Raw genomic sequence first — 26,875 nt, forward strand, 5'->3', positions numbered from 1 at the left:
CTCTTTCATCTTGTTCTTGTTCTTCATCCCTCCTGAAAGTATTGGGGTTCCCTCAAGTTTCCATATTCATCTTTCAATCTGTCTCTTTTTCTTTACTTCACTGCTACGGCCTAGTATCTTGCTCTCATAATTTCTGGCCTGAACTCCTGAAAAAGCCCTCTCCCTGGTACCCTTGCCTTCAGTCTATCCTCCTACCCTATCTCACACAGAGGAACACACTATTCCTGTGAGCTCTATTTGTCTCTGTATCCCCAAGGCCTTAAAGATGCTAGGTGTTTATAAACACATGTTGAATTTTCACATGCTATTCCCTCTGCCTGGAATAACATTTTCCTCTACTTTCTCTACAGCAAACTGCTACTCATCCATTATACCTCAGCTCAAATGTCAACTCCCCTGTGACGTAGGGCTACTTCTCTCTCCCCCCCCCACCATGTCTTTCTGTGTGTGCCTCTCTCTGTCTCCTTCTCTCTCATTTCCATGAAATTTTCCCCCTACAAAATTCTTCCATATCACTTATCACAGAGTCCAATGATTTACTTACAAATGTATCTCCCACACTAGATTGACCTAGAAGCAAGCACATTTTTCTATATTTGTGTGACTGCCCAAGCACCTGGCATATTGTCTGGTACTACTCACGTGCTCCATAAAGTCAAACTGAAATGAACTTGGTTCACAGGACTTGTTTACTTTTTCCAGCTGATATAACTGGTTATGAGAACCAAAGAGACAGTCAAAAGACAATACAGTCATTCATGACTCCCTCCCTTTCTTCACACTCCTTTTGAAAATATAGGGAGGTCTGCTTAAATCTGACCCCTTTTTAATGTCCTCACATCCACTGGAACCACCTTTAATGAGTAATCCTAGTTGGTAATTCTTCAAAATACTGATGAGAATGTTGCTAATCTCCTGATTCTGCTTCCATTGCCTGTAATGTATAATTGCAAACCTATTTAGCTTCCAAAACCAGCTCCAGCACTCCCTTCTCCCAGGAATCCCTCAATTGGATTGTTTCTCATTAACATTCTCCTATGAACTCCATGTCACTTGAGAGCTGTTTCACATATCACACTTCATTATAATTGATCTTGTATTGTTCTATAATTATTTCATGTGTGTTATTAGTCTTATTTCATTGCAAAATGTTGGGAGCTCTTTGCAAACTGGGACCATGTCTTCACATTTACTCACTCACCCACCTACATACCTACCCATTAATTTGGTAGTTCACTTGTTCATTAAACATTTACTGTGTATTAGAAAATGTAGACTATACAGAGAGCAGCAAACAATACCCACCTTTCAGGAAAGTACACTCTAGCAGAAGTCAAAAGCCATGTAACAAATAACTATATAGAAAATGCTATTAAAATAGTCTGATCAAATTGAATAGTGGTTCAGAAGAGGGTGTCATTATCCTGGGATTGGGTGCTAAAAATGGTTACATGGATTAAGTCGCTTTTGAGTAAGACCTTAGGGAATGGAAAGAATTTCCACAAGCTAAAGGAAAAAGTATAAGGAAAGGTGCTTCAACTGGAGGGCAAAGCATTGTAAAAGCATGAAGTCAGAAAAGTACAAGGTATGTCTATATAGAGAAAAATAGTCCTGTTTGGCAGGAATATGGAGTTGGGGAGTAAGGATAGTGGTCAATAACAGAAAGAGGTAAGACTGGAAAGGTATCATCCCAACTTACTCTCTTCACTCTCTGGTGGATGCCTTGTTTGCAATTCTCATTTCATAGCACCTTTTTCCAATGCCCCCCATACTTTGTAACACAAAATAGAGCCCAAGAAGGCAAAAACATAAGATCTGTTGTCTTAGATTGAATTACTCAATCTAGCTCATATTTTGGGTAGAGCTGACCATGGGATCAGTGCTTTCACAGATGGGACATGATTATGTTTAGGTTAGGTTTTTACTTGTAAACTCTCAATTGTATCTCAGGGAAAAAACACTCTCCATACCATGCATCCGATTGGAGTCTTGGAAGCCTTTGACATCCTCTGAGAGCAGTCGGGAATCCAACATAGCAGTTGCTTGATTGGCATTGCTGTACCAGCTCTTGTTCTCATCCAACACAGTGAAAAGGAGAAAAAATTCCTTATCCACCCCTTTCTGTAGGTCCATGGTAGAGAACATAGGAAAAAAATGACAATGGTTTCAGCAGTTGTGAGTTGTGCAGCTCTAGACCTAAGAAGCCCCGATTTTTCCTATTTATTTTTTGAGATACAGAGTGATGCCCATTCCTCCTGCCTAGGGTTGTAGTTGTTGCTACACAGTTTTTCCTTTGGAAATTTAAATTTTCTAAATGTTTATTTATTTTTGAAAGAGAAAGAGACAGAGTGAAAGCGGGGAAGGGGCAGAGAGAGAGGGAGACACAGAATCTGAAACAGGATCCAGGCTCCAAGTTGTCAGCACAAAGCCAGACGCAGGGCTAAAACCCACAAGCGGTGAGATCATGACATGAGTTGAAGTTGGATGCTCAACCAACTGAGCCACCCAGGCGCCCCTCCTCTGGTAATTTCAAACTGAAGGTGGGTGAAAGAGGTCAAAATAAAATAAAGTGACGAGACTGGAGGGGAGGAATATATGAAAGTGGACATGAAGAAGCACAAGATGGGGATTATGGAGAAATAAAGAGTGATAGAAGAGAGCATAGAGTCACCCGGGGAAAGGTGGCTTGGAGATCAAGAGAAGACTCTGAAGAAAATAAGAGAAAAGGGTATATAATTATTATTAATGTACTATTATCATTATTATGATGATGATGATCATTATCATCATCACTGTTATTATTACTTCTAACATTTACTGAGTGCTTATTATATATCAGATACTGTGATAAAGAAACTTCACATGGATTATTTTAATTAATCCTTGCAAAAACCCAAGATACCGACTTTTATTGTTAAACTTTACTACAGATATAGAAGCTGAGGCAATGGGAGGTTAAGTAACTTGCCCAAGGTTATACAGCTAGAAATGGTGAGATGGAAATGAAAGAACACAAATATTAAAATACATTTAGGAATTAGGATCACACTGGATAGTGGCATGCAGAAGTATGAAATTGCACACTTTCTTACATCATACACAACAATAAATTCAAAATGGTTACAAGACCTGAATGTGAGACAGGAAACCATCAAAATCCTACAGGAGAACACAGACAGCAACCTTTTTAACCTCAGCCACAACTTCTTACTAGACATGTCTCCAAAGGCAAGAGAAATAAAAAATGGACAATTGGGACCTAATCAAGATAAAAAAAAACAAAAAACAAAAAACCTTCTGCACAGTGAAGGAAACAAAACAAGAAAGGCAACCAATGTAATGGGAGAAGATATTTGCAAATGATGTCAGAAAAAGAGTTAGTATCCAAAATCTATAAAGAACTTACAAAACTCAACACCCTAAACACAAATAACATAGTTAAGAAATGGGCAGAAGACATGAATGGACACTTTTCCAAAGGAGACATCCAGATGCCTAACAGACACATGAAAAGATGCTCAACATCACTCTTCATCAGGGACACACAAATCAAAATCACAAAGAGATACCATCTCACACCTGTCAGAGTGGCTAAAATTAACAACTCAGGAAACAGCAGATGTTGGTGAGGATGCAGAGAAAGGGGAACACTTTTGGACTGTTGGTGGGAATGCAAACTGGTGCAGCCACTCTGGAAAATGGTATGAAGGTTCCTCAAAAAATTAAAAATAGAAGTACGCTATGACCCAGCCATTGCACTACTAGATATTTATCGAAAGGATACAAAAATGCAAATTTGAAGAGGCATATGCACCCCAAAGTTTATATGCTATCAACAATAGCCATTTATGGAAAGAGCCCAAATGACCATCAACTGATATAAATGGATAAAGAAGATGTGGTTTATATAAACAATGGAATATTACTTGGAAATGAAAAAGAATGAAATCTTGCCATTTGCAATAACGTGGATGGAACTAGAACGTAATACTAACTGAAATAAGTCAGAGAAAGATGAATATCATATGATTTCACTCATATGTGGAATTTGAGAAACATGACAGATGAACATAGGGGAAGGGAAGGAAAAATAAGATAAAAAAAGAGAGGGAAGCAAACCATAAGAGACTCTTAAATACAGAGAAAAAACTGCAGGTTGCTGGAGGGGAAGTGGGTGGGAGAATGGGTTAAGTGGGTGATGGGCATTAAGAAAGGCACTTAGGATGAGCACTGGGTATCATATTTAGAGTTGAATCACTGGGCTCTATTCCCAAATTCATGACAACAGCATGTGTTAATTAACTTTAATTTACATTTAAAAATTAGAAAAAAACTATTTAAAAAATTAAGTCAAGGTTTAGAGGAAGGTGAGGTTTAAAAAATGAGGAGGTGATGAGAGGATAAAGATTAGAAAGGAATAGAAACTAAGAAAGATATTTGTGAATGAAAGAATACCATGCAAAATAGCATGAGGTCACCAAGTATCCATTTCTGATTAAATAGCTTGGTTATTTTTTCCATTCCCTTATCTCTAGAACACATTCCATTTTTAACCCCTATTTAACAACATAGCCTTGTCTTCTTCCCAGCAGGCTTTCCATCCATAAACCTTGGCAATACCTGTTTGCCATCTGCATTCAAGGCACCAGCCTTGCACACCAATAGGGGCCCCACCAGACCGGAATTCGTATCTCTTATGGGATCTGCAGCAGAGAAGTACATCCAGGTGAGACAGGCAGGATCCTGAGCAGCAGGGCCAGCGTGAGAGGGGACTGTCCAGCGATATGTTACTTTCTCAAAGGGCTTGGCCACCAAGCCAAGGTTGGATGAGCCTGCAGGGAAAAATATGACTAATTATCGTATTTGCTACAGTGAGAATCAACAGCTCCAAAGAGTGTGGTTAATATTATAAACCACAAGGTATTTTTGAGCAGCAGCAATATACAATATAGAATATTAAAAAGAATCCTTGGTAGGAGTGAAGAGACCAAAGTTAGTTTCTGGTTCTGTTAATAGTTGTTATGCAAACTGGGGAAATTTAAACTTTGCCAAGTTACAGTTTTCTAAACTCATAGGACTGAAGGATTAAAAGGGCCTTTAAAACTTATTTGGCCTCTTAGGTTTATTCTTAGGTGTCTTCTGTTTTTTGGTGCAATTGTAAATGAGATCAATTCCTTGATTTCTTTCTGCTGTTTCATTATTGGTGTATAGAAATGCAACCAATTTATGTAGGTTGATTTTACATCCTGTGTCTTTGCTGAACTCACGTATCAGTTCTAGCAGTTTTTTGGTGGAGTCTTTCAAATTTTCCATGTAAAGTGTCATGCCATCTATGAAAAATGAAAGTTTGATTTCTGTATGCTGAAAACCATAGAAAATTTATGAATTTATGAATTTGTGAAGAAGACACAAACAAATGGAAAAACATTCCATCCTCATGGATTGGAAGAATAAATATTGCTAAAATGTCGATACTACCCAAGTCAATCTACACATTCAATACAATTGCTATCAAAATAACATTAGCATTATTTACAGAGCTAGAACAGTCTTAAAATTTGTATGGAACCAGAAAAGATCCCAAATACCCAAAGTAATGTTGAAAAAGGAAACCACAACTGGAAGAATCACAATTCCAGACTTCAAGCTTCATTACAAGGCTGTATTAATTAAGACAGTATGGTACTGGCACAAAAGCAGACATGTAGATCAGTGGATCATAACAGAGAACCCAGAAATGGACTGACAAATCTATGGCTAACTAATCTTTGACAAAGCAGAGAAGAGTATCCAATGGAAAAAAGACAGAATCTTCAGGAAATGGTGTTGGGAAAACTGGACAGCGACATGCAAAAGAATGAACCTGGAACACTTTCTTACAGCATACACAAAAATAAATTCAAAATGGATGAAAGACCTAAATGTGAGACATTAAACCATCAAAGCCCTACAGAAGAAAACAGGCAGCAACTTCTTTGACCATGGCCACAGGAAATTCTTCCTAGACATGTCTCCAGAGACAAGAGAAATAAAATGAACTATTGGAACCTCATCAAGATAAAAGTCTTCTGCATAGCAAGGGAACAATAAACAAAACTAAAAAGCAACCAACAGAATGGGAGAAGATTTTGCAAATGATATATCAGAAAAGGGGTTAGTACCCAAAATCCATAAAGAATTTATCAAACTCAATACTCAATAAACCAATAATCCAGTGAAGAAATGGACAGAAGACATGAATAGACACTTTTCCAAAGAAGACATCCAGATGCCTAACAGACACATGAAAAGATGCTCAATATCACTCATCATCAGGGACATACAAATTAAAGTCATAAAGAGATACCATTTCACACCTGTCAGAGTGGCTAAAATTAACAACTCAGGAAACAGCAGATGTTGGTGAGGATGCAGAGAAAGGGGAACTCTTTTGGACTGTTGGTAGGAATGCAAACTGGTGCAGCCACTCTGGAAAACGGTATGAAGGTTCCTCAAAAAATTAAAAATAGAACTACACTATGACCCAGCCATTGCACTACTAGGTATTTATCCAAAGGATACAAAAATGCAAATTTGAAGAGGCATATGCACTTCAACGTTTATAGCAGCACTATCAACAATACAAAGTTACTGAAAGTGCCCAAATGTCCTTTGACTGATAAATGGATAAAGATGTTGCATGGGAGCACTTGGTGGCCCAGTTGGTTAAGCATCCAACTTCAGCTCAGGTCATGATCTCGTGGTTTGTGAGTTTGAGCCCTATATTGGGATCTGTGCTAATAGCTCAGAGACTGGAGCCTGCTTTGGATTCTGTGTTTCCCTCTTTTTCTGCCCCTCCCTCACTCACACTCTATCTCTTTCTCAAATATAAACTTCAAAACAATATAAAAAAGTAGGCAGATGTGGCTATATATATATATAGTCACTTATTTATCCATTCACCTATTGATAGGCACTTCGTCTTCTTCCATAGTTTGGCTATTGTAAATAATGCTGCTATAAACATAAGGGTGTGTGTATCCCTTTAAATTAGTGTTTTGGGGAATTTTTAAAGTTTTTATTATTTAAAGTTTAGTTCAATAAAATAGTGTAATATTAATTTCAGGTGTACCATATAGTGATTCACCACTTCCATACAACACTCAGTGCTCATCACAATAAGTGCACTCCTTAGTCCCCATCATCTATTTCACCCATCCCACATCCACCTTCCGTCCAGCAACCAATAATTTGGTCTTTTCCACTGTGGTCAGGAACAAGATAATGATGTTCACTCTTACCAATGTTATTTAACATTGTACTGGAAGTCCTAGCCACAACCAGACAACAAAAGAAATTTTAAAAAAATCAAAATCACCAAGGAAGAAGAAAAACTTTAAATATTTGCAGATGACATGATATTCAATGTAGTGTTTTTTGTATTTTGTGGGTGTATACCCAATATGAAATTAATGGATCATAGGGTAGTTCTAATTTTCACTTTTTGAAAAACCTCCATACTGTTTTCCATAGTGGCTGCACCAGTTTGCATTCCAACCAACAGTGTAGGAGGGTTCTCGTTTCTCCACATTCTCACCAACACCTGTTGTTTCTTGTGTTTTTGATTTTTGTCATTCTGACAGGCATGAGGTGATATCTTATTGTAGTTTGATTTGCATTTCCCTAATGATGAGTTGTGTTGAGCATCTTTTCATGTGTCTGTTGGCCTTCTGGATGTCTTATTTGGAGAAATGTCTGTTCATATCTTCTGTCCATTTTTAATTGAATTATTTATTTTTTTGAGTGTTGAGTTGTATGAGTTCTTTATATATTTTGGATACTAACCTTAAAGGCCATATATGAAAAACCTACAGAGATCATAATACTCAATCGGTGAAAACTGACAGCTTTCCCCCTAAAGTCAGAAACAAGGAAAGGATGTCCACTCACTACTTTCATTCAACATAGTACTGGAATTTCTAGCCACAGCAATTAGACAACAAAAAGAAATAAAAAGCACCCAAATTGGTAATAAAGAAGTAAAACTTTCACTGTTTGCAGATGACATGATACTATCTAAAGAAAACCCTAAAGATTCCACAAAAAAGATACTGGCAATGGCAAATTAATTCAGTAAAGTCCAGGATACACAAATTAATTGTGCAGAAATCTGTTGCATTTCTATACACTAATAATGATATAGCAGAAAAAAATTAAGAAATAATCCCATTTACAATTGCACCAAAATAAGAACCTAGAAATCAACCTAACCAAAGAAGTGAAAGACCTGTACTCTGAAAACTATAAAACACTGATGAAAGAAACTGAAGACAACACAAAGAAATTGAAAGACATTCCATGCTCATGGATGGGAAAAACAAATATCATTGAAATGTCAATCATATTGAAATATATATGTGAAATATATTTGAAAGAATATGTCTCTTTTTTAGCTCAGCTCTGCTTCACTGTAATATCATGCATGCATTCAGCAATATCCATGCAAGGCAATTAATTCTGTCCCTTCCCTCATTTCCTCCCCTATTTATTTGTCCTCAAGAGCTACTTGATATTTACTGCAGCCCACATCAGTTGGAAACCCTGCTTGCTCACCATTATTGTACACAGTTCCTTCGTAATCTTTCTCATAAAAGACTCCATGAGGCTGTATGCTGAATGGCTGGGAAGCACGGTTGTAAAAGATCACCTGGATGGTGTCACCCACCTCAGCCCGGATCACTGGTCCTGGAAGATGGAAAGGAGAGACAATGGGAATGAAAACAGAGATGACCAGGGAGGATGGAAACAAAATAAGAGGGAGGGAAAGAAAAAGGAAGTGAAAAAGATAAACCCTCCCTGTGTAATAATAAAAATAATCCCTTATAAGTGTGTTGCAATTGACAGCTATAAAAAACTTCTTTTTTAAATTCATTATCTCATTTGGATCTTCAAATATTATATTGAGGATATTTTTATTTTACAAATGTGGAAACTGCAGCTCAGAGTGGTTGAATTGATGTTCCCAAATTCAAATAACTGATTAGAAACAGATCATGACTTAAAGCCAAGTCTTTCACCCACCCCCACTGTCAGGTTCAATCCCATTTCCCTTACGTTTATTGCCCCAATTCTCATAGCTGCATTTCCTAGTAAGATACATCTAACTATCTGATCTTGCCTCAAGCCTAAACCAATTAGCATATAAAATTATTATATCCTCTATCCAGGTCCTGAACTAGGTAGTTGAGCCATGATTCATGGAGCCTTTTTTGTTCCACTATTCACCACCTCTAACTTAGCTCAGTCATCTTTGAGATTAACCAGAAGTACCAAGACAATACCCTGAGCATTTGTGCAGGCTTAAACCCTAGTTCAGTGTTTCTGGTTTGTTTTCTACTCACTTTCCACACCTAATGCTGCACCTATGATCCAAGAATCAAATGAAAATGAAAACACAACATAGCAAAATGAGATACCATGGAAAATGTGCTAAGGGAGACCTTTATAACTATAAATATTTACATTGAAAAAACATCTCAAATCAACAACTTACTTTACAAATTAAAGAATTAGGAAAAGAAAACAAACTAAATCCAAAAATAGAAGAAGGAAGAAACTGATAAAGACTAGATCAGAGATAAATAAGATATAGAAAAGAAAAACAATAAAGAAAATCAATGAAACCAAAAGTTGGTTCTCTGAAAAGATCAACAAAATTGACTAACTGTCATAGATATGGATTAAGAGAAAATAGATAAGACTCAAATTACTAAAATAAGAAATAAAAGTGAAGACTTTATTACCAATTCTACAGAAATAAAAAATATTATAAGATAGTACTATGAATGATTGTACACTGACAAATTGGGTAACCTAGATGAAATGGAAAAAGTCCTAGAACAGAAAACCTACCAAGACTAAAGCATAAAGAAATAGAAAGTCTGGGGGCGCCTGGGTGGCGCAGTCGGTTAAGCGTCCGACTTCAGCCAGGTCACGATCTCGCGGTCCGTGAGTTCGAGCCCCGCGTCAGGCTCTGGGCTGATGGCTCGGAGCCTGGAGCCTGTTTCCGATTCTGTGTCTCCCTCTCTCTCTGCCCCTCCCCCGTTCATGCTCTGTCTCTCTCTGTCCCAAAAATAAATAAACGTTGAAAAAAAAATTAAAAAAGAAAAAAAAAAGAAATAGAAAGTCTGAATAGAATTGTAACTAGCAAGGGTATTTTCTTCTTTATTTTTATTTTTACTTTAACTTCAGTGTAGTTAACATACAGTGTTATATTAGCTTCAGGTGTATAATAATGATTCAGCACTTCAATACAACATCTGGTGCTCATCACAAGTGCCCTCCTTAATCCCCACCACCTATTTCACCCATCCCCCCACGCACCTCCCCTCTGGTAACCAACAGTTTTTTCTTTATAGTTAAGAGTCTGTTTCTTGTTTTGCTTCTCTATTTCTTTCTCTCTCTCTCTCTTTGTTTTCCTTTGCTCATTTGTTTTGTTACTTAAATTACACATAGAAGTCAAATCATATGGTATTTATCTTTCTCTGACTGACATTTTTCATTTAGCATTATACTCTCTAGCACCATCCATGTTGGTGCAAATTGCAAGCTTTTATTATTTTGTATGGCTGAATTATATATAAAGAAGATATATGTGTGTATATATATATATATATGTGTATATATATACATATATATGTATACAGATAGATGTATATCTATATCTATCTATATATATATCTTCTTATATCAATGGACACTTGGGCTGCTTCCATAATCTGCTTATTGTAAGTAATGCTTCTATAAACATACAGATGGTTGTATCCCTTTGCTTTAGCATTGTATTTTGATTTAGTGTTTATATTTTGGGGGTAGATATGCAGTAGTGTGATTACTGGATTCTAGGGTAGTTCTATTTTTAACTTTTTATGGAACCTCCATACTGTTTTCCAAAGTGGGTGCACCACTTTGCATTCCCACCAACTGTGCAAAAGGGATCTCTTCTCTCCAAATTCTTGTCAACACTTGTTGTTTCTTGTGTTTTTTATTTTAGCTACTCTGACAGGTGTGAGGGGATACCTCATTGTAGTTTGGACTTGTATTTCCCTAATGATGAGTAATGTTGAGCATCTTATCATGTGTCTGTTGGGTATCTCAATGTCCTCATTGGAGAAATGTCTGTTCATTTATTCTGCCCATGGTTAATTGGATTATTTGTTTTTGAGTGTTGAGTTGTGTAACTTCTTTATATATTTTAGATACTAATTCCTTATTGGATAATAATTTGCAAATATTAGGTTGATAATTTGCAAATAGGGTAGGATGCCCTTTAGCTTTGTTGACTGTTTCCTTCACTGTGCAGAAGCTTTCTTATTTTTATGTTGTCCCAATAGTTTATTTAGCTTTGTATCCCTTGCCTTAGTATACATATCTAGAAAAAGGTTGATACCGCCAAATGTCAGAGACATTTATGCTTGTGCTCTCTTCTAGGATTTTTATGATTTCAGGTCTCACATTTAGGTCTTTAATCCATTTTGAATTTATTTTTGTGTATAGTGTAAGAAAGTGGTGCAGTTCCAAAATTTTGCATGTTTGCCAATATTTGTTGAAGAGACCTTTTCTGTGGGAACAGTCTTTTAAACATATAATGCTGAATCCAGGCCTATCTCAAGAAACAAGAAAAATCCCAAATACAAAATCTAACAGCACACCTAAAGGAAATAGAAGCAGAATAGCAAAGGCAGCCTAAACCCAGCAGAAGAAGAGAAATAATAAAGATCAGAGCAGAAATAAACAATATGGAATCTAAAAAAACTGTAGAGCAGATCAACGAAACAAAGAGTTGGTTTTTTGAAAAAATAAACAAAATTGACAAACCGCTAGCCAGGCTTCTCAAAAAGAAAAGGGAGATGACCAAAATAGATAAAATCATGAGTGAAAATGGAATGATTAGAACCAATCCCTCAGAGATACAAACAATTATCAGGGAATACTATGAAAAATTATATGCCAACAAATTGGACAACCTGGAAGAAATGGACAAATTCCTGAACACCCACACTCTTCCAAAACTCAATCAGGAGGAACTAGAAAGCTTGAACAGACCCATAACCAGCGAAGAAATTGAATCGGTTATCAAAAATCTCCCAACAAATAAGAGTCCAGGACCAGATGGCTTCCCAGGGGAGTTCTACCAGACGTTTAAAGCAGAGATAATACCTATCTTTCTCAAGCTATTCCAAGAAATAGAAAGGGAAGGAAAACTTCCAGACTCATTCTATGAAGCCAGTATTACTTTGATTCCTAAACCAGACAGAGACCCAGTAAAAAAAAGAGAACTACAGGCCAATATCCCTGATGAATATGGATGCAAAAATTCTCAATAAGATACTAGCAAATCGAATTCAACAGCATATAAAAAGAATTATTCACCATGATCAAGTGGGATTAATTCCTGGGATGCAGGGCTGGTTCAACATTCGCAAATCAATCAACGTGATACATCACATTAACAAAAAAAAAAGAGAAGAACCATATGATCCTGTCAATCGATGCGGAAAAGGCCTTTGACAAAATCCAGCACCCTTTCTTAATAAAAACCCTTGAGAAAGTCGGGATAGAAGGAACATACTTAAAGATCATAAAAGCCATTTATGAAAAGCCCACAGCTAACATCATCCTCAATGGGGAAAAACTGAGAGCTTTTTCCCTGAGATCAGGAACACGACAGGGATGCCCACTCTCACCGCTGGTGTTTAATATAGTGCTGGAAGTTCTAGCATCAGCAATCAGACAACAAAAGGAAATCAAAGGCATCAAAATTGGCAAAGATGAAGTCAAGCTTTCGCTTTTTGCAGATGACATGATATTACACATGGAAAATCCGATAGACTCCACCAAAAGTCTGCTAGAACTGATACATGAATTCAGCAAAGTTGCAGGATACAAAATCAATGTACAGAAATCAGTTGCATTCTTATACACTAACAACGAAGCCACAGAAAGACAAATAAAGAAACTGATCCCATTCACAATTGCACCAAGAAGCATAAAATACCTAGGAATAAATCTAACCAAAGATGTAAAGGATCTGTATGCTGAAAACTATAGAAAGCTTATGAAGGTAATTGAAGAAGATTTAAAGAAATGGAAAGACATTCCCTGCTCATGGATTGGAAAAATAAATATTGTCAAAATGTCAATACTACCCAAAGCTATCTACACATTCAATGCAATCCCAATCAAAATTGCACCAGCATTCTTCTCGAAGCCAGAACAAGCAATCCTAAAATTCATATGGAACCACAAAAGGCCCCGAATAGCTAAAGGAATTCTGAAGAAGAAGACCAAAGCAGGAGGCATCACAATCCCAGACTTCAGCCTCTACTACAAAGCTGTAATCATCAAGACAGCATGGTATTGGCACAAAAACAGACACACAGACCAATGGAATAGAATAGAAACCCCAGAACTAGACCCACAAACGTATGGCCAACTCATCTTTGACAAAGCAGGAAAGAACATCCAATGGAAGAAAGACAGCCTCTTTAACAAATGGTGCTGGGAGAACTGGACAGCAACATGCAGAAGGTTGAAACTAGACCACTTTCTCACACCATTTACAAAAATAAACTCAAAATGGATAAAGGACCTAAATGTGAGACAGGAAACCATCAAAACCTTAGAGGAGAAAGCAGGAAAAGACCTCTCTGACCTCAGCCGTAGCAATCTCTTACTCGACACATCCCCAAAGGCAAGGGAATTAAAAGCAAAAGTGAATTACTGGGACCTTATGAAGATAAAAAGCTTCTGCACAGCAAAGGAAACAACCAACAAAACTAAAAGGCAACCAACGGAATGGGAAAAGATTTTTGCAAATGACATATCGGACAAAGGGCTAGTATCTAAAATCTATAAAGAGCTCAACAAACTCCACACCCGAAAAACAAATAACCCAGTGAAGAAATGGGCAGAAAACATGAATAGACACTTCTCTAAAGAAGACATCCGGATGGCCAACAGGCACATGAAAAGATGTTTAGTGTCGCTCCTTATCAGGGAAATACAAAACAAAACCACACTCAGGTATCACCTCACACCAGTCAGAGTGGCCAAAATGAACAAATCAGGAGACTATAGATGCTGGAGAGGATGTGGAGAAACGGGAACCCTCTTGCACTGTTGGTGGGAATGCAAATTGGTGCAGCCGCTCTGGAAAGCAGTGTGGAGGTTCCTCAGAAAATTAAAAATAGACCTACCCTATGACCCAGCAATAGCACTGCTAGGAATCTACCCAAGGGATACAGGAGTACTGATGCATAGGGGCACTTGTACCCCAATGTTCATAGCAGCACTGTCAACAATAGCCAAATTATGGAAAGAGCCTAAATGTCCATCAACTGATGAATGGATAAAGAAATTGTGGTTTATATACACAATGGAATACTACGTGGCAATGAGAAAAAATGAAATATGGCCTTTTGTAGCAACGTGGATGGAACTGGAGAGTGTGGTGCTAAGTGAAATAAGCCATACAAAGAAAGACAGATACCATATGGTTTCACTCTTATGTGGATCCTGAGAAACTTAACAGGAACCCATGGGGGAGGGGAAGGAAAAAAAAAAAGAGGTTAGAGTGGGAGAGAGCCAAAGCATAAGAGACTCTTAAAAATTGAGAACAAACTGAGGGTTGATGGGGGGTGGGAGGGAGGGGAGGGTGGGTGATGGGTATTGAGGAGGGCACCTTTTGGGATGAGCACTGGGTGTTGTATGGAAACCAATTTGTCAATAAATTTCATATATATAAAAAAATAAAATAAAATAAAATAAAATAAAATAAAAGGCACTAATATGTATGCAAAAAAATAAATAAATAAAAAAATAAACATATAATGCTGAGAAAACTGGATTTCCACATGCAAAACAATAAAGTGGGACTTCTATTTAATACCTCATTACCATATATAAAAATTAACTCAAAATATATTCAAGACGTAAATTTAAGATCTAAAACTATGCAACTCTGGTAAGAAAACATATGGCGAAAACTTCCCAACATTTGCTTTGCTGATGATTTATTAGATATGACACAAAAAGCATAGGTAATAAGAGAAAAAAATAAACATAATGAATTTCAGTATTTTTTTAACTGTGCATCAAAATACACTATAAACAGAGTTAAAAACCACCCACAGAATGGGGAAAAAATATTTGCAATTCCTAAGTCTGATAGGAGATTAATATCAATAATGCATATGAAACTCCTAAAAATCAACAACAATTCTGGGAAGATGGCGGCGTAGGAGGACGCTGGGCTCACCTCGCGTCCTGCTGATCACTTAGATTCCACCTACACCTGCCTAAATAACCCAGAAAACCGCCAGAGGATTAGCAGAACAGAGTCACCGGACCCAAGTGCAGACGAGAGGCCCACGGAAGAGGGTAGGAAGGGCGGCGAAGCGGTGAGCGCTCCACGGACTGGCGGGAGGGAGCTGGGGCGGAGGGGCGGCTCGCCGGCCAAGCAGAGCCCCCGAGTCCGGCTTGCAAAAGCGGAGGGGCCTGACGGACTGTGTTCCGACAGCAAGCGCGACTTAGCGTCTGGGAGGTCAGAAGTTAACAGCTCTGCTCGGAAAGCGGGAAGGCTGGAGGACAAAGGGAGGGTGAGCTGCGGAGCCCCCGGACGACAGAGCTCAGTTTGGCGGGGAACAAAGGCGCTAGCCAGCGCCATCTCCCCCGCCCATCCCCCAGCCAAAATCCCAAAGGGAACCGGCTCCGGCCAGGGAAATTGCTCGCTCCGCGCGAACACCCAACTCTGTGCTTCTGCGGAGCCAAACCTCCGGCAGCGATCTGACTCCCTCCGGCTGCCACAGGGCCCCTCCTGAAGTGGATCACCTAAGGAGAAGCGAGCTAAGCCTGCCCCCCCTGCCGCCGTGCACCTTGCCTTCCCACCCCAGCTAATACGCCAGATCCCCAGCATCACAAGCCTGGCAGTGTGCAAGTAGCCCAGACAGGCCACGCCACCCCACAGTGAATCCCGCCCCTAGGAGAGGGGAAGAGAAGGCACACACCAGTCTGACTGTGGCCCCAGCGGTGGGCTGGGGGCAGACATCTGGTCGGACTGCGGCCCCGCCCACCAACTCCAGTTATACACCACAGCACAGGGGAAGTGCCCTGCAGGCCCTCACCACACCAGGGACTATCCAAAATGACCAAGCGGAAGAATTCCCCTCAGAAGAATCTCCAGGAAATAACAACAGCTAATGAGCTGATCAAAAAGGATTTAAATAATATAACAGAAAGTGCATTTAGAATAATAGTCATAAAATTAATCGCTGGGCTGGAAAACAGCATACAGGACAGCAGAGAATCTCTTGCTACAGACATCAGGGGACTAAGGAACAGTCACGAGGAGCTGAAAAACGCTTTAAAGGAAATGGAAAACAAAATGCAAACCACCACGGCTCGTATGGAAGAGGCAGAGGAGAGAATAGGTGAACTAGAAGATAAAGTTATGGAAAAAGAGGAAGCTGAGAAAAAGAGAGATAAAAAAATCCAGGAGTATGAGGGGAAAATTAGAGAACTAAGTGATACACTAAAAAGAAATAATATACGCATAATTGGTATCCCAGAGGAGGAAGAGAGAGGGAAAGGTGCTGAAGGGGTACTTGAAGAAATCATAGCTGAGAACTTCCCTGAACTGGGGAAGGAAAAAGGCATTGAAATCCAAGAGGCACAGAGAACTCCCTTCAGACGTAACTTGAATCGATCTTCTGCACGACATATCATAGTGAAACTGGCAAAATACAAGGATAAAGAGAAAATTCTGAAAGCAGCAAGGGGTAAACGTGCCCTCACATATAAAGGGAGACCTATAAGACTCGTGACTGATCTCTCTTTTGAAACTTGGCAGGCCAGAAAGAATTGGCACGAGATTTTCAGGGTGCTAGACAGCAAAAATATGCAGCCGAGAATCCTTTATCCAGCAAGTCTGTCATTTAGAATAGAAGGAGAGATAAAGGTCTTCCCAAACAAACAAAAACTGAAGGAATTTGTCACCACTAAACCAGCCCTAGAAGAGATCCTCAGGGGGACCCTGTGAGACAAAGTACCAGAGACATCACTACAAGCATAAAACATACAGACATCACAATGACTCTAAACCCGTATCTTTCTATAATAACACTGAATGTAAATGGATTAAATGCGCCAACCAAAAGACATAGGGTATCAGAATGGATAAAAAAACAAGACCCATCTATTTGCTGTCTACAAGAAACTCATTTTAGACCTGAGGACACCTTTAGATTCAGAGTGAGGGGATGGAGAACTATTTATCATGCTACTGGAAGCCAGAAGAAAGCTGGAGTAGCCATACTTATATCAGACAAACTAGACTTTAAATTAAAGGCTGTAACAAGAGATGAAGAAGGACATTATATAATAGTTACAGGGTCTATCCATCAGGAAGAGCTAACAATTATAAATGTCTATGCAGCGAATACCGGAGCCCCCAAATATATAAAACAATTACTCATAAACAGAAGCAACCTTATTGATAAGAATGTGGTAATTGCAGGGGACTTGAACACCCCACTTACAGAAATGGATAGATCATCTAGACACACGGTCAATAAAGAAACAAGGGCCCTGAATGAGACACTGGATCAGATGGACTTGACAGATATATTTAGAACTCTGCATCCCAAAGCAACAGAATATACTTTCTTCTCGAGTGCACATGGAACATTCTCCAAGATAGATCATATACTGGGTCACAAAACAGCCCTTCATAAGTTCACAAGAATTGAAATTATACCATGCATACTTTCAGACCACAATGCTATGAAGCTTGAAATCAACCACAGGAAAAAGTTTGGAAAACCTCCAAAAGCGTGGAGGTTAAAGAACACCCTACTAACGAATGAGTGGGTCAACCAGGCAATTAGAGAAGAAATCAAAAAATATATGGAAACAAACGAAAATGAAAAGACAACAATCCAAACGCTTTGGGACGCAGCGAAGGCAGTCCTGAGAGGAAAATACATTGCAATCCAGGCCTATCTCAAGAAACAAGAAAAATCCCAAATACAAAATCTAACAGCACACCTAAAGGAAATAGAAGCAGAACAGCAAAGGCAGCCTAAACCCAGCAGAAGAAGAGAAATAATAAAGATCAGAGCAGAAATAAACAATATAGAATCTAAAAAAACTGTAGAGCAGATCAACGAAACCAAGAGTTGGTTTTTTGAAAAAATAAACAAAATTGACAAACCTCTAGCCAGGCTTCTCAAAAAGAAAAGGGAGATGACCCAAATAGATAAAATCATGAATGAAAATGGAATTATTACAACCAATCTCTCAGAGATACAAACAATTATCAGGGAATACTATGAAAAATTATATGCCAACAAATTGGACAACCTGGAAGAAATGGACAAATTCCTGAACACCCACACTCTTCCAAAACTCAATCAGGAGGAAATAGAAAGCTTGAACAGACCCATAACCAGCGAAGAAATTGAATCGGTTATCAAAAATCTCCCAACAAATAAGAGTCCAGGACCAGATGGCTTCCCAGGGGAGTCCTACCAGACGTTTAAAGCAGAGATAATACCTATCCTTCTCAAGCTATTCCAAGAAATAGAAAGGGAAGGAAAACTTCCAGACTCATTCTATGAAGCCAGTATTACTTTGATTCCTAAACCAGACAGAGACCCAGTAAAAAAAGAGAACTACAGGCCAATATCCCTGATGAATATGGATGCCAAAATTCTCAATAAGATACTAGCAAATCGAATTCAACAGCATATAAAAAGAATGATTCACCATGATCAAGTGGGATTCATTCCTGGGATGCAGGGCTGGTTCAACATTCGCAAATCAATCAACGTGATACATCACATTAACAAAAAAAAAGAGAAGAACCATATGATCCTGTCAATCGATGCAGAAAAGGCCTTTGACAAAATCCAGCACCCTTTCTTAATAAAAACCCTTGAGAAAGTCGGGATAGAAGGAACATACTTAAAGATCATAAAAGGCATTTATGAAAAGCCCACAGCTAACATCATCCTCAACGGGGAAGAACTGAGAGCTTTTTCCCTGAGATCAGGAACACGACAGGGATGCCCACTCTCACCGTTGTTGTTTAACATAGTGCTGGAAGTGCTAGCATCAGCAATCAGACAACAAAAGGAAATCAAAGGCATCAAAATTGGCAAAGATGAAGTCAAGCTTTCGCTTTTTGCAGATGACATGATATTATACATGGAAAATCCGATAGACTCCACCAAAAGTGTGCTAGAACTGATACATGAATTCAGCAAAGTTGCAGGATACAAAATCAATGTACAGAAATCAGTTGCATTCTTATACACTAACAATGAAGCAACAGAAAGACAAATAAACTGATCCCATTCACAATTGCACCAAGAAGCATAAAATACCTAGGAATAAATCTAACCAAAGATGTAAAGGATCTGTATGCTGAAAACTATAGAAAGCTTATGAAGGTAATTGAAGAAGATTTAAAGAAATGGAAAGACATTCCCTGCTCATGGATTGGAAAAATAAATATTGTCAAAATGTCAATACTACCCAAAGCTATCTACACATTCAATGCAATCCCAATCAAAATTGCACCAGCATTCTTCTCGAAACTAGAACAAGCAATCCTAAAATTCATATGGAACCACAAAAGGCCCCGAATAGCCAAAGGAATTTTGAAGAAGAAGACCAAAGCAGGAGGCATCACAATCCCAGACTTCAGCCTCTACTACAAAGCTGTCATCATCAAGACAGCATGGTATTGGCACAAAAACAGACACACAGACCAATGGAATAGAATAGAAACCCCAGAACTAGACCCACAAACATGGCCAACTCATCTTTGACAAAGCAGGAAAGAACATCCAATGGAAAAAAGACAGCCTCTTTAACAAATGGTGCTGGGAGAACTGGACAGCAACATGCAGAAGGTTGAAACTAGACCACTTTCTCACACCATTTACAAAAATAAACTCAAAATGGATAAAGGACCTAAATGTGAGACAGGAAACCATCAGAACCTTAGAGGAGAAAGCAGGAAAAGACCTCTCTGACCTCAGCCGTAGCAATCTCTTATTCGACACATCCCCAAAGGCAAGGGAATTAAAAGCAAAAGTGAATTACTGGGACCTTATGAAGATAAAAAGCTTCTGCGCAGCAAAGGAAACAACCAACAAAACTAAAAGGCAACCAACGGAATGGGAAAAGATATTTGCAAATGACATCGGACAAAGGGCTAGTATCTAAAATCTATAAAGAGCTCACCAAACTCCACACCCGAAAAACAAATAACCCAGTGAAGAAATGGGCAGAAAACATGAATAGACACTTCTCTAAAGAAGACATCCGGATGGCCAACAGGCACATGAAAAGATGTTCAGCGTCGCTCCTTATCAGGGAAATACAAATCAAAACCACACTCAGGTATCACCTCACGCCAGTCAGAGTGGCCAAAATGAACAAATTAGGAGACTATAGATGCTGGAGAGGATGTGGAGAAACGGGAACCCTCTTGCACTGTTGGTGGGAATGCAAATTGGTGCAGCTGCTCTGGAAAGCAGTGTGGAGGTTCCTCAGAAAATTAAAAATAGACCTACCCTATGACCCAGCAATAGCACTGCTAGGAATCTACCCAAGGGATACAGGAGTACTGATGCATAGGGGCACTTGTACCCCAATGTTCATAGCAGCACTCTCAACAATAGCCAAATTATGGAAAGAGCCTAAATGTCCATCAACTGATGAATGGATAAAGAAATTGTGGTTTATATACACAATGGAATACTACGTGGCAATGAGAAAAAATGAAATATGGCCTTTTGTAGCAACGTGGATGGAACTGGAGAGTGTGATGCTAAGTGAAATAAGCCATACAGAGAAAGACAGATACCATATGGTTTCACTCTTATGTGGATCCTGAGAAACTTAACAGGGACCCATGGGGGAGGGGAAGGAAAAAAAAAAAAAAAGGACGTTAGAGTGGGAGAGAGCCAAAGCATAAGAGACTGTTAAAAACTGAGAACAAACTGAGGGTTGATGGGGGGTGGGAGGGAGGGGCGGGTGGGTGATGGGTATTGAGGAGGGCACCTTTTGGGATGAGCACTGGGTGTTATATGGAAACCAATTTGTCAATAAACTTCATATAAAAAATAAATAAATAAATAAATAAATAAATAAATAAATAAATAAATATAAAAATCAACAACAACAAAAAAAAAAACTCAATTAAAAATGGGCAAGTGACTTAAATAGACTTTTCTCCAGTGAATACACAAAGGACCCTGAAGCCAAGACTACCCTGTATGTCAACTAACTTGAATTTAAATTAAAAAATGTACAAATGACCAATAGGAACATGGAAGGATATTCAACATCACCAATTATTAGGGAAATGATAATCAAAAATACACTGGGTGTTGTATGGAAACCAATTTGTCAATAAATTTCATATATATAAAAAAAAACCCCAAAAAAATACAATGGGATACCTCCTCATACCTCTTAGGATGGTTACTATCAAAACAAAAACAATACAGTACAAAACAAAACAAAAGAGAAAACAAGCATTGGCAAGGATGTGGAGAAATTGGAACCCTTGTGCACTGTTGGTGGAAATACAAAATGTTACAGCCACTATGGAAAAGAGTACGGTGGTTCCTTAGAAAATTAAAAAAAATAAATTTACCATATTATACAGCATTTCCACTTCTGTGCACATAACAAAAGGTATCCAAAGCATGTCTCAAAGAGATATTGTACACCCATATTCATAGTAGCATTGTTCTCGATAGCCAAAATGTGGATGCAACCAAAGTGTCCACTGATAGATGAATGGATAAACAAAATATAATATACACATACAATGAAATATTATTAAACCACGAAAAAGAATGAAATCTTGTGATGTGCACTAACTTGGATGGAGCTAGAGTATAATGTGAAATTAGTCAGCCAGAGAACAATAAATACCATACAATATCCATCATATGTGGAATTTAAGAAACAAAACAAAGGAACAAAGGAAAAAAGAGAGAGAGAGAAACCAAGAAATAGATTCTTAACTATAAAAAACAAACTGACTGTTTACCAGGGGCAAGGGACCTGGGTGTATGGGGTAAATAGGTGGTGAGGATTAAGGTGTGCACTTGTCATGATGAGCACTGGGTGTTATATGCAGTTGTTGAATCACTGTATCATACACCTGAAACAATATAACACTGTATGTTAACTATAAGAGAATTAAAATTTTTAAATTTAATAAAAAATAAAGACATGAGAATGATAGATGACAAGAAAAAAAAAGGAAGGAAATTCTGCAATATGCTGCAATGTGGATCAAACTTGAAGGCATTATGCTAAGTGAAATATGCTGGTCATGGACAGAAAAATACTGCATGATTCCTCTTATATGAGGCACTTTGAGTAGTTAAAATCATAGAGACAGAAAGTACAACAGTTGTTGTCAGGAACTAGGGAGAGGGAAGAATGGGAAGTTATTGTTTAATGGGTGTAAAGTTTCAGTTTCATAAGATGAAAAGATTTATGAAGATGGATAGTGGTGATGATTACACAACACTATGAAATGTATTTAATGCCGTTGAAGTGTACACTTAAAATGGTTAAGATGTTAAATTTTATGCTATATGTATGTTTTCCCAATAAAAATGTTGAAGAACAAAGAAGACTGAAACTCATACTGGACATCAGCTAATGATAGCTTCTTAATACTCAGGGCCCACCTTCTTTCCCAAAGTGGCTTTCTGCTCCTTGTATCTTCCTGTCCAGCAGATGTAATACCTGTTGTCTATGTTCATATTTCCTAGAATCAACTGACACACACTTAACCCCAGAACATGGCCAATTCCATTACTTTCATTACAAAAGTTTTCTTCCATCCAATCTATTTTACTTCCTGGCTCTACCAAGTGGCTAAACCACACCCAACTTTGCTATATCTGTGCTTTACAGAATATTATTCTTCTGGATGCCTTATCCAGGATCAGGCTTTAAACCTTGTACTATATCCCTCACTATAGCAAGCATGTCTGCATGTCATGCCAATCTGTTCCTGGTCTCATATTGCCAGGAACCTGAACAGTCTTACTGCCTTGTATATCCCTTCAGAAATACACCTAGAGAAGCACTTCTAAAAGTGTAATCTGGGGACGCTTGGGTGGCTCAGTCAGTTAGGCATCCAACTTCAACTCAGGTCATGATCTTGCAGCTCGTGGGTTCAAGCCCCATGTTGGGTTCTGTGCTGACAGCTCGGAGTCTGGACCCTACTTCAGATTCTGTGTCTCCCTCTCTCTCTGCCCCCCCCCAAGAATAAACAAATGTTAAAAAAAATTAAAGTGTGATCTGTATAACAGTGTTACCAGAAGATGTTCACTAATAAAAAGTTCAGGAATTAAGTATGGTGAATTCTATATATTCTTCACATTTTGAATATTTTTGATGAACAAAAATCAATACAAGTTTATGAGAAGTCCTGCAGCAAACACTATTTGACCACGTTTAACCTAGTGTTTTGCAAACACATTCAGACTTGTAGCCTTTTTTTCACCAGATATTCATCCCTCAGGACTCAGTTTGGGAGATGTTTGTTTCAAGTGTACCTCTGAGGTGCCCCAGGTTCCAGTGTCTAAGTCCTCACCAGTTCTCAGGTTCCAGTAAATGAATTTCATATGTTAAGAATTCCTCACCCAGGATTCCAAGATGCGTATTTTCCTCTATCTGCACCTTTTCCTGGAATGTCTCATCTTGGAAGGCTTCATATCGGACTTTCCAGTAAGTGCCCCCAATTCGACTGGAGCTCTTCTGGAAGAATTTATCTGAGCCACTGGATATAAAGAGGTAAATGTCATATGATTTAATTATGTATCATATAGATCCCCATCTCATCCTTGGTCTCATTAAGTTATGGGTACTTATGTTTAGTAAGAACCTCAGGGATAACCCAGGTTAAATTCCACACAGTGAAGTTATATCCTTTGATGACACCACTAATTAATGACATATAGCTTCTGCCTGCTTGAGTCTTTCAAAGGTCAGGGGACTTATTTTCAGAGAAAACAATCCTTCTTGCTATTGGAGTTTTAATGGTTGGGATTCTTTATAGTAGGCTGAAATCTTCCCTTAGCAAGTTCCAGACAATGGGAAAAGTTCTGCCCTCTTAAGTTACATAGCCTTATACATGTCCTAATTATCCTCATGTATTCAAGATCCTTTCTCACCTTAATAAAAAATATTCTTAACTTAAAAATGAAAGCCAACAAACTTAGCAAGCACAGTTGGAGATTCTAGAAGCTATGCTGAGATCCAAGTTCCTACTTTTTTATGGTTTCTGCAGATTCATTCCATTATTCCTCACTAGAAGAATAAACACGACAGGTGCCCTAGAATATTCCACCCAAAACTCTCCTAGTCATTTACTAAGTACCTCTTCTGTAAAAGATCTGGAATCACTGATAGCCCAGTGAGTCAGTATAAGTTAAGGCCTAGCAACTGAATAGGGAACTAACCTTCTGCTCTATTTTCCCTACATGATTCATGGGTGAGGTAGGAGAATTTGGAGAAGTTCTTCCAAAAGGGTGAGAATGGAATGGCTACAAGGAGGGTTTCTCCCACTCTTCCTACACTTCTCACAGTGCTTTTTACACTCCTTTTCAATTGCCTCCTTCAGGCTGTAGAAAAGAAAGGAAGGGACCATGAGGTAAACAATGAGTCAAATAAAGAAGAATTGGATAAATGCCATTTCAACTGTTCTGGTTTCTTTTGAGTTTCATTTTCTGAATGTGGCCTGGGATCATAACAGGAGCAATCTCAAACTCTACTTGGATCCTTTGCTGAGAATATGACATAACCCTACAAAAATCTTTGTAGCTTCCCAAGAGCAAACTCTCTAAGGGACCACAAGAATTTGGCTAACAGTTGTGTCATGTAATTCCAGCCAGACAATGATTGTAATGTCTAAGTGAAGTGAAAGATTTCTGAGAGGGTGTAATAGGTGGTGGGCTGGTCCCAGGAGCTGGGGGAGGAAGCCCACTGCCTCTTACCTGCCTGGCTCCTTCAAATTCTTCCCAGTACTCCCATCATGCCCCATCGGGCCATAGTCCCATAGAATCTCATGGGCCTCAATGAAGTACTGCCGGACTTTGCCTGTGAGTTGGTTCATGGGAGGAGTCATGGAGCAAGACTTGACCTGGTAGAGTGCTTGCATGCCATCTGGAGGAAGGACATAATGGCTGGATCCATTCTACCCAACAGGTCGTATACCCAGATGACCCACCTTCCTCCTTCTCCTGTTACCCCCCCTTCACTATGCCACTTTCTTTTACTCCTTAACAGCGTGACTGGGAGAAAGGGAGCATTCTATGTGGGAATTCCATGTGGGAATTCAAGTACCTTCACTTGCTCACCACCACTTGTTTGTTTACTAGATCACATTCTTGCTTCTTCAAAAGGCTTACATTGTAGCAACATCACAGAGTTTGAAGTCAGAAATACCTGAGTTCAAATCTAATCCTTATCACTTGCTATATGACCTTAGGCCAGTCACTTTCTAGATCTGAGCTTTAACCCCTGTTTTGTAAATGAGGAGAATAGGGAAATCTACCACTGGGCTGGCAGGAGCATCACATTTTTTTAAAAAGAGGAGTAAGAAGAAAAAGGGAAGTAAGTTACATGTAAACTGGAAAGTTCCCAAAATAATGGAACTTCTATACATAGAGATGAAACTGCAGACTTGGGAATGTCAGGAAAATTCAAATTCTAAATAATAATAATAATAATAATAATGTTTATTTATTCTTGAGAGAGAGAGAGAGGGACAGACAGAACATGAGCAGGGGAGGGGCAGAGAGAGAGGGAGATACAGAATCTGAAGCAGGCTCCAGGTTCTGAGCTGTCAGCACAGAGCCTGATGCGGGGCTCAAACTAACAAACCGTGAGGTCATGACCTGAGCTGAAGTCAGATGCCTAACCAACTGAGCCACCCAGGCACCCCGGGAAAATTTGAATTCTAAATAGTATCTCCAAATGTGCAAGAATTTACATTGAGGTATGCATAGTAATAACGGATAATAATACCTTATGTTACCTTTACATATGTTACCTCCTTCAATCCTCATATGATTATGAGGATTAAAAGTCTTGTGAAACAGACTTTTAATGTGCCCTTTTGCAGATGAAGAAAACTAAGGATCAGAGAGGTTAAGAAACTTGCCCAAGATTACACAGCTAGTCAATGGTGAAACTGAGATTTATAATCCCATCTTTTAACTGCAAATTGGAATGCTTATTTTCTTCTCTCAGAGAAGTTACCTGAGCTCAACCAAAGTTAATTAAACAACTGGTAGAACCAAGATTTGAGTTCAGGCTTTTCTGGCTGCCTCATATTACCTTCCTGAGATCCACCTAATTTATCATATATCAAATAATGCTAGAAAGTGTGAGCTCAATATTATACTATATGTTACCTAACTAGAATTTAAATAAAAATTTGAAAGAAAAAAAAAGAAAGAGCTAGCAATGATCTTAGACAGTATGTAGACTAACAAATTTTATAGATGTGGAAAATGAGGTCTATATATGGGAAAACAGTTTTCCAAAGTCATACAGTGAGTTTTTCACAGAGGTGAGACAATATCTCAAACCTTCTAATCACTCATCTAGTGTTCTTTTCATTGTCTCATATATTCTCCCTCTCCTTTGATGCTCCTCAATGCACTATGTCATTACTTCAACAATGTTCTCTCTGAAAACCAAATCTTCTACCCCATAACTGTTGGTTCCCAACTAGAGCATCACTACTTGCTCACAGTACTCTATGATCTCCTGAAGAAGCCTTACT

The 26,875-nt window shown here is 38.6% G+C and overlaps 1 protein-coding gene across 6 annotated transcripts in view; it reads right to left on the reverse strand.

Annotated features, from left to right (window-relative positions):
* The window catches only part of HEPH (hephaestin), an 87,262-nt gene that overhangs the window by 50,718 nt on the left and 9,669 nt on the right, over nucleotides 1-26,875 (reverse strand). For 3 of the 6 annotated variants that reach the window (XM_047092538.1, XM_047092536.1, XM_047092537.1), the window contains exons 6-10: nucleotides 25,080-25,248; nucleotides 23,727-23,863; nucleotides 8,593-8,724; nucleotides 4,621-4,832; nucleotides 1,971-2,121 (exon numbers count right to left, since the gene is read on the reverse strand). In XM_047092538.1, coding sequence (XP_046948494.1) covers nucleotides 1,971-2,121; nucleotides 4,621-4,832; nucleotides 8,593-8,724; nucleotides 23,727-23,863; nucleotides 25,080-25,248 — 801 coding nt within the window. The remainder of the gene's footprint in view (nucleotides 1-1,970; nucleotides 2,122-4,620; nucleotides 4,833-8,592; nucleotides 8,725-23,726; nucleotides 23,864-25,079; nucleotides 25,249-26,875) is intronic. The other 3 variants (XM_047092540.1, XM_047092539.1, XM_047092535.1) reach the window with 2 other exon arrangements.

Source organism: Lynx rufus, unplaced genomic scaffold (genome assembly GCF_022079265.1).
Source record: "Lynx rufus isolate CCGP_SWC_20201006 ecotype Redwood Valley unplaced genomic scaffold, mLynRuf1.p SCAF_30, whole genome shotgun sequence".
Taxonomy (NCBI): domain Eukaryota; kingdom Metazoa; phylum Chordata; class Mammalia; order Carnivora; family Felidae; genus Lynx; species Lynx rufus.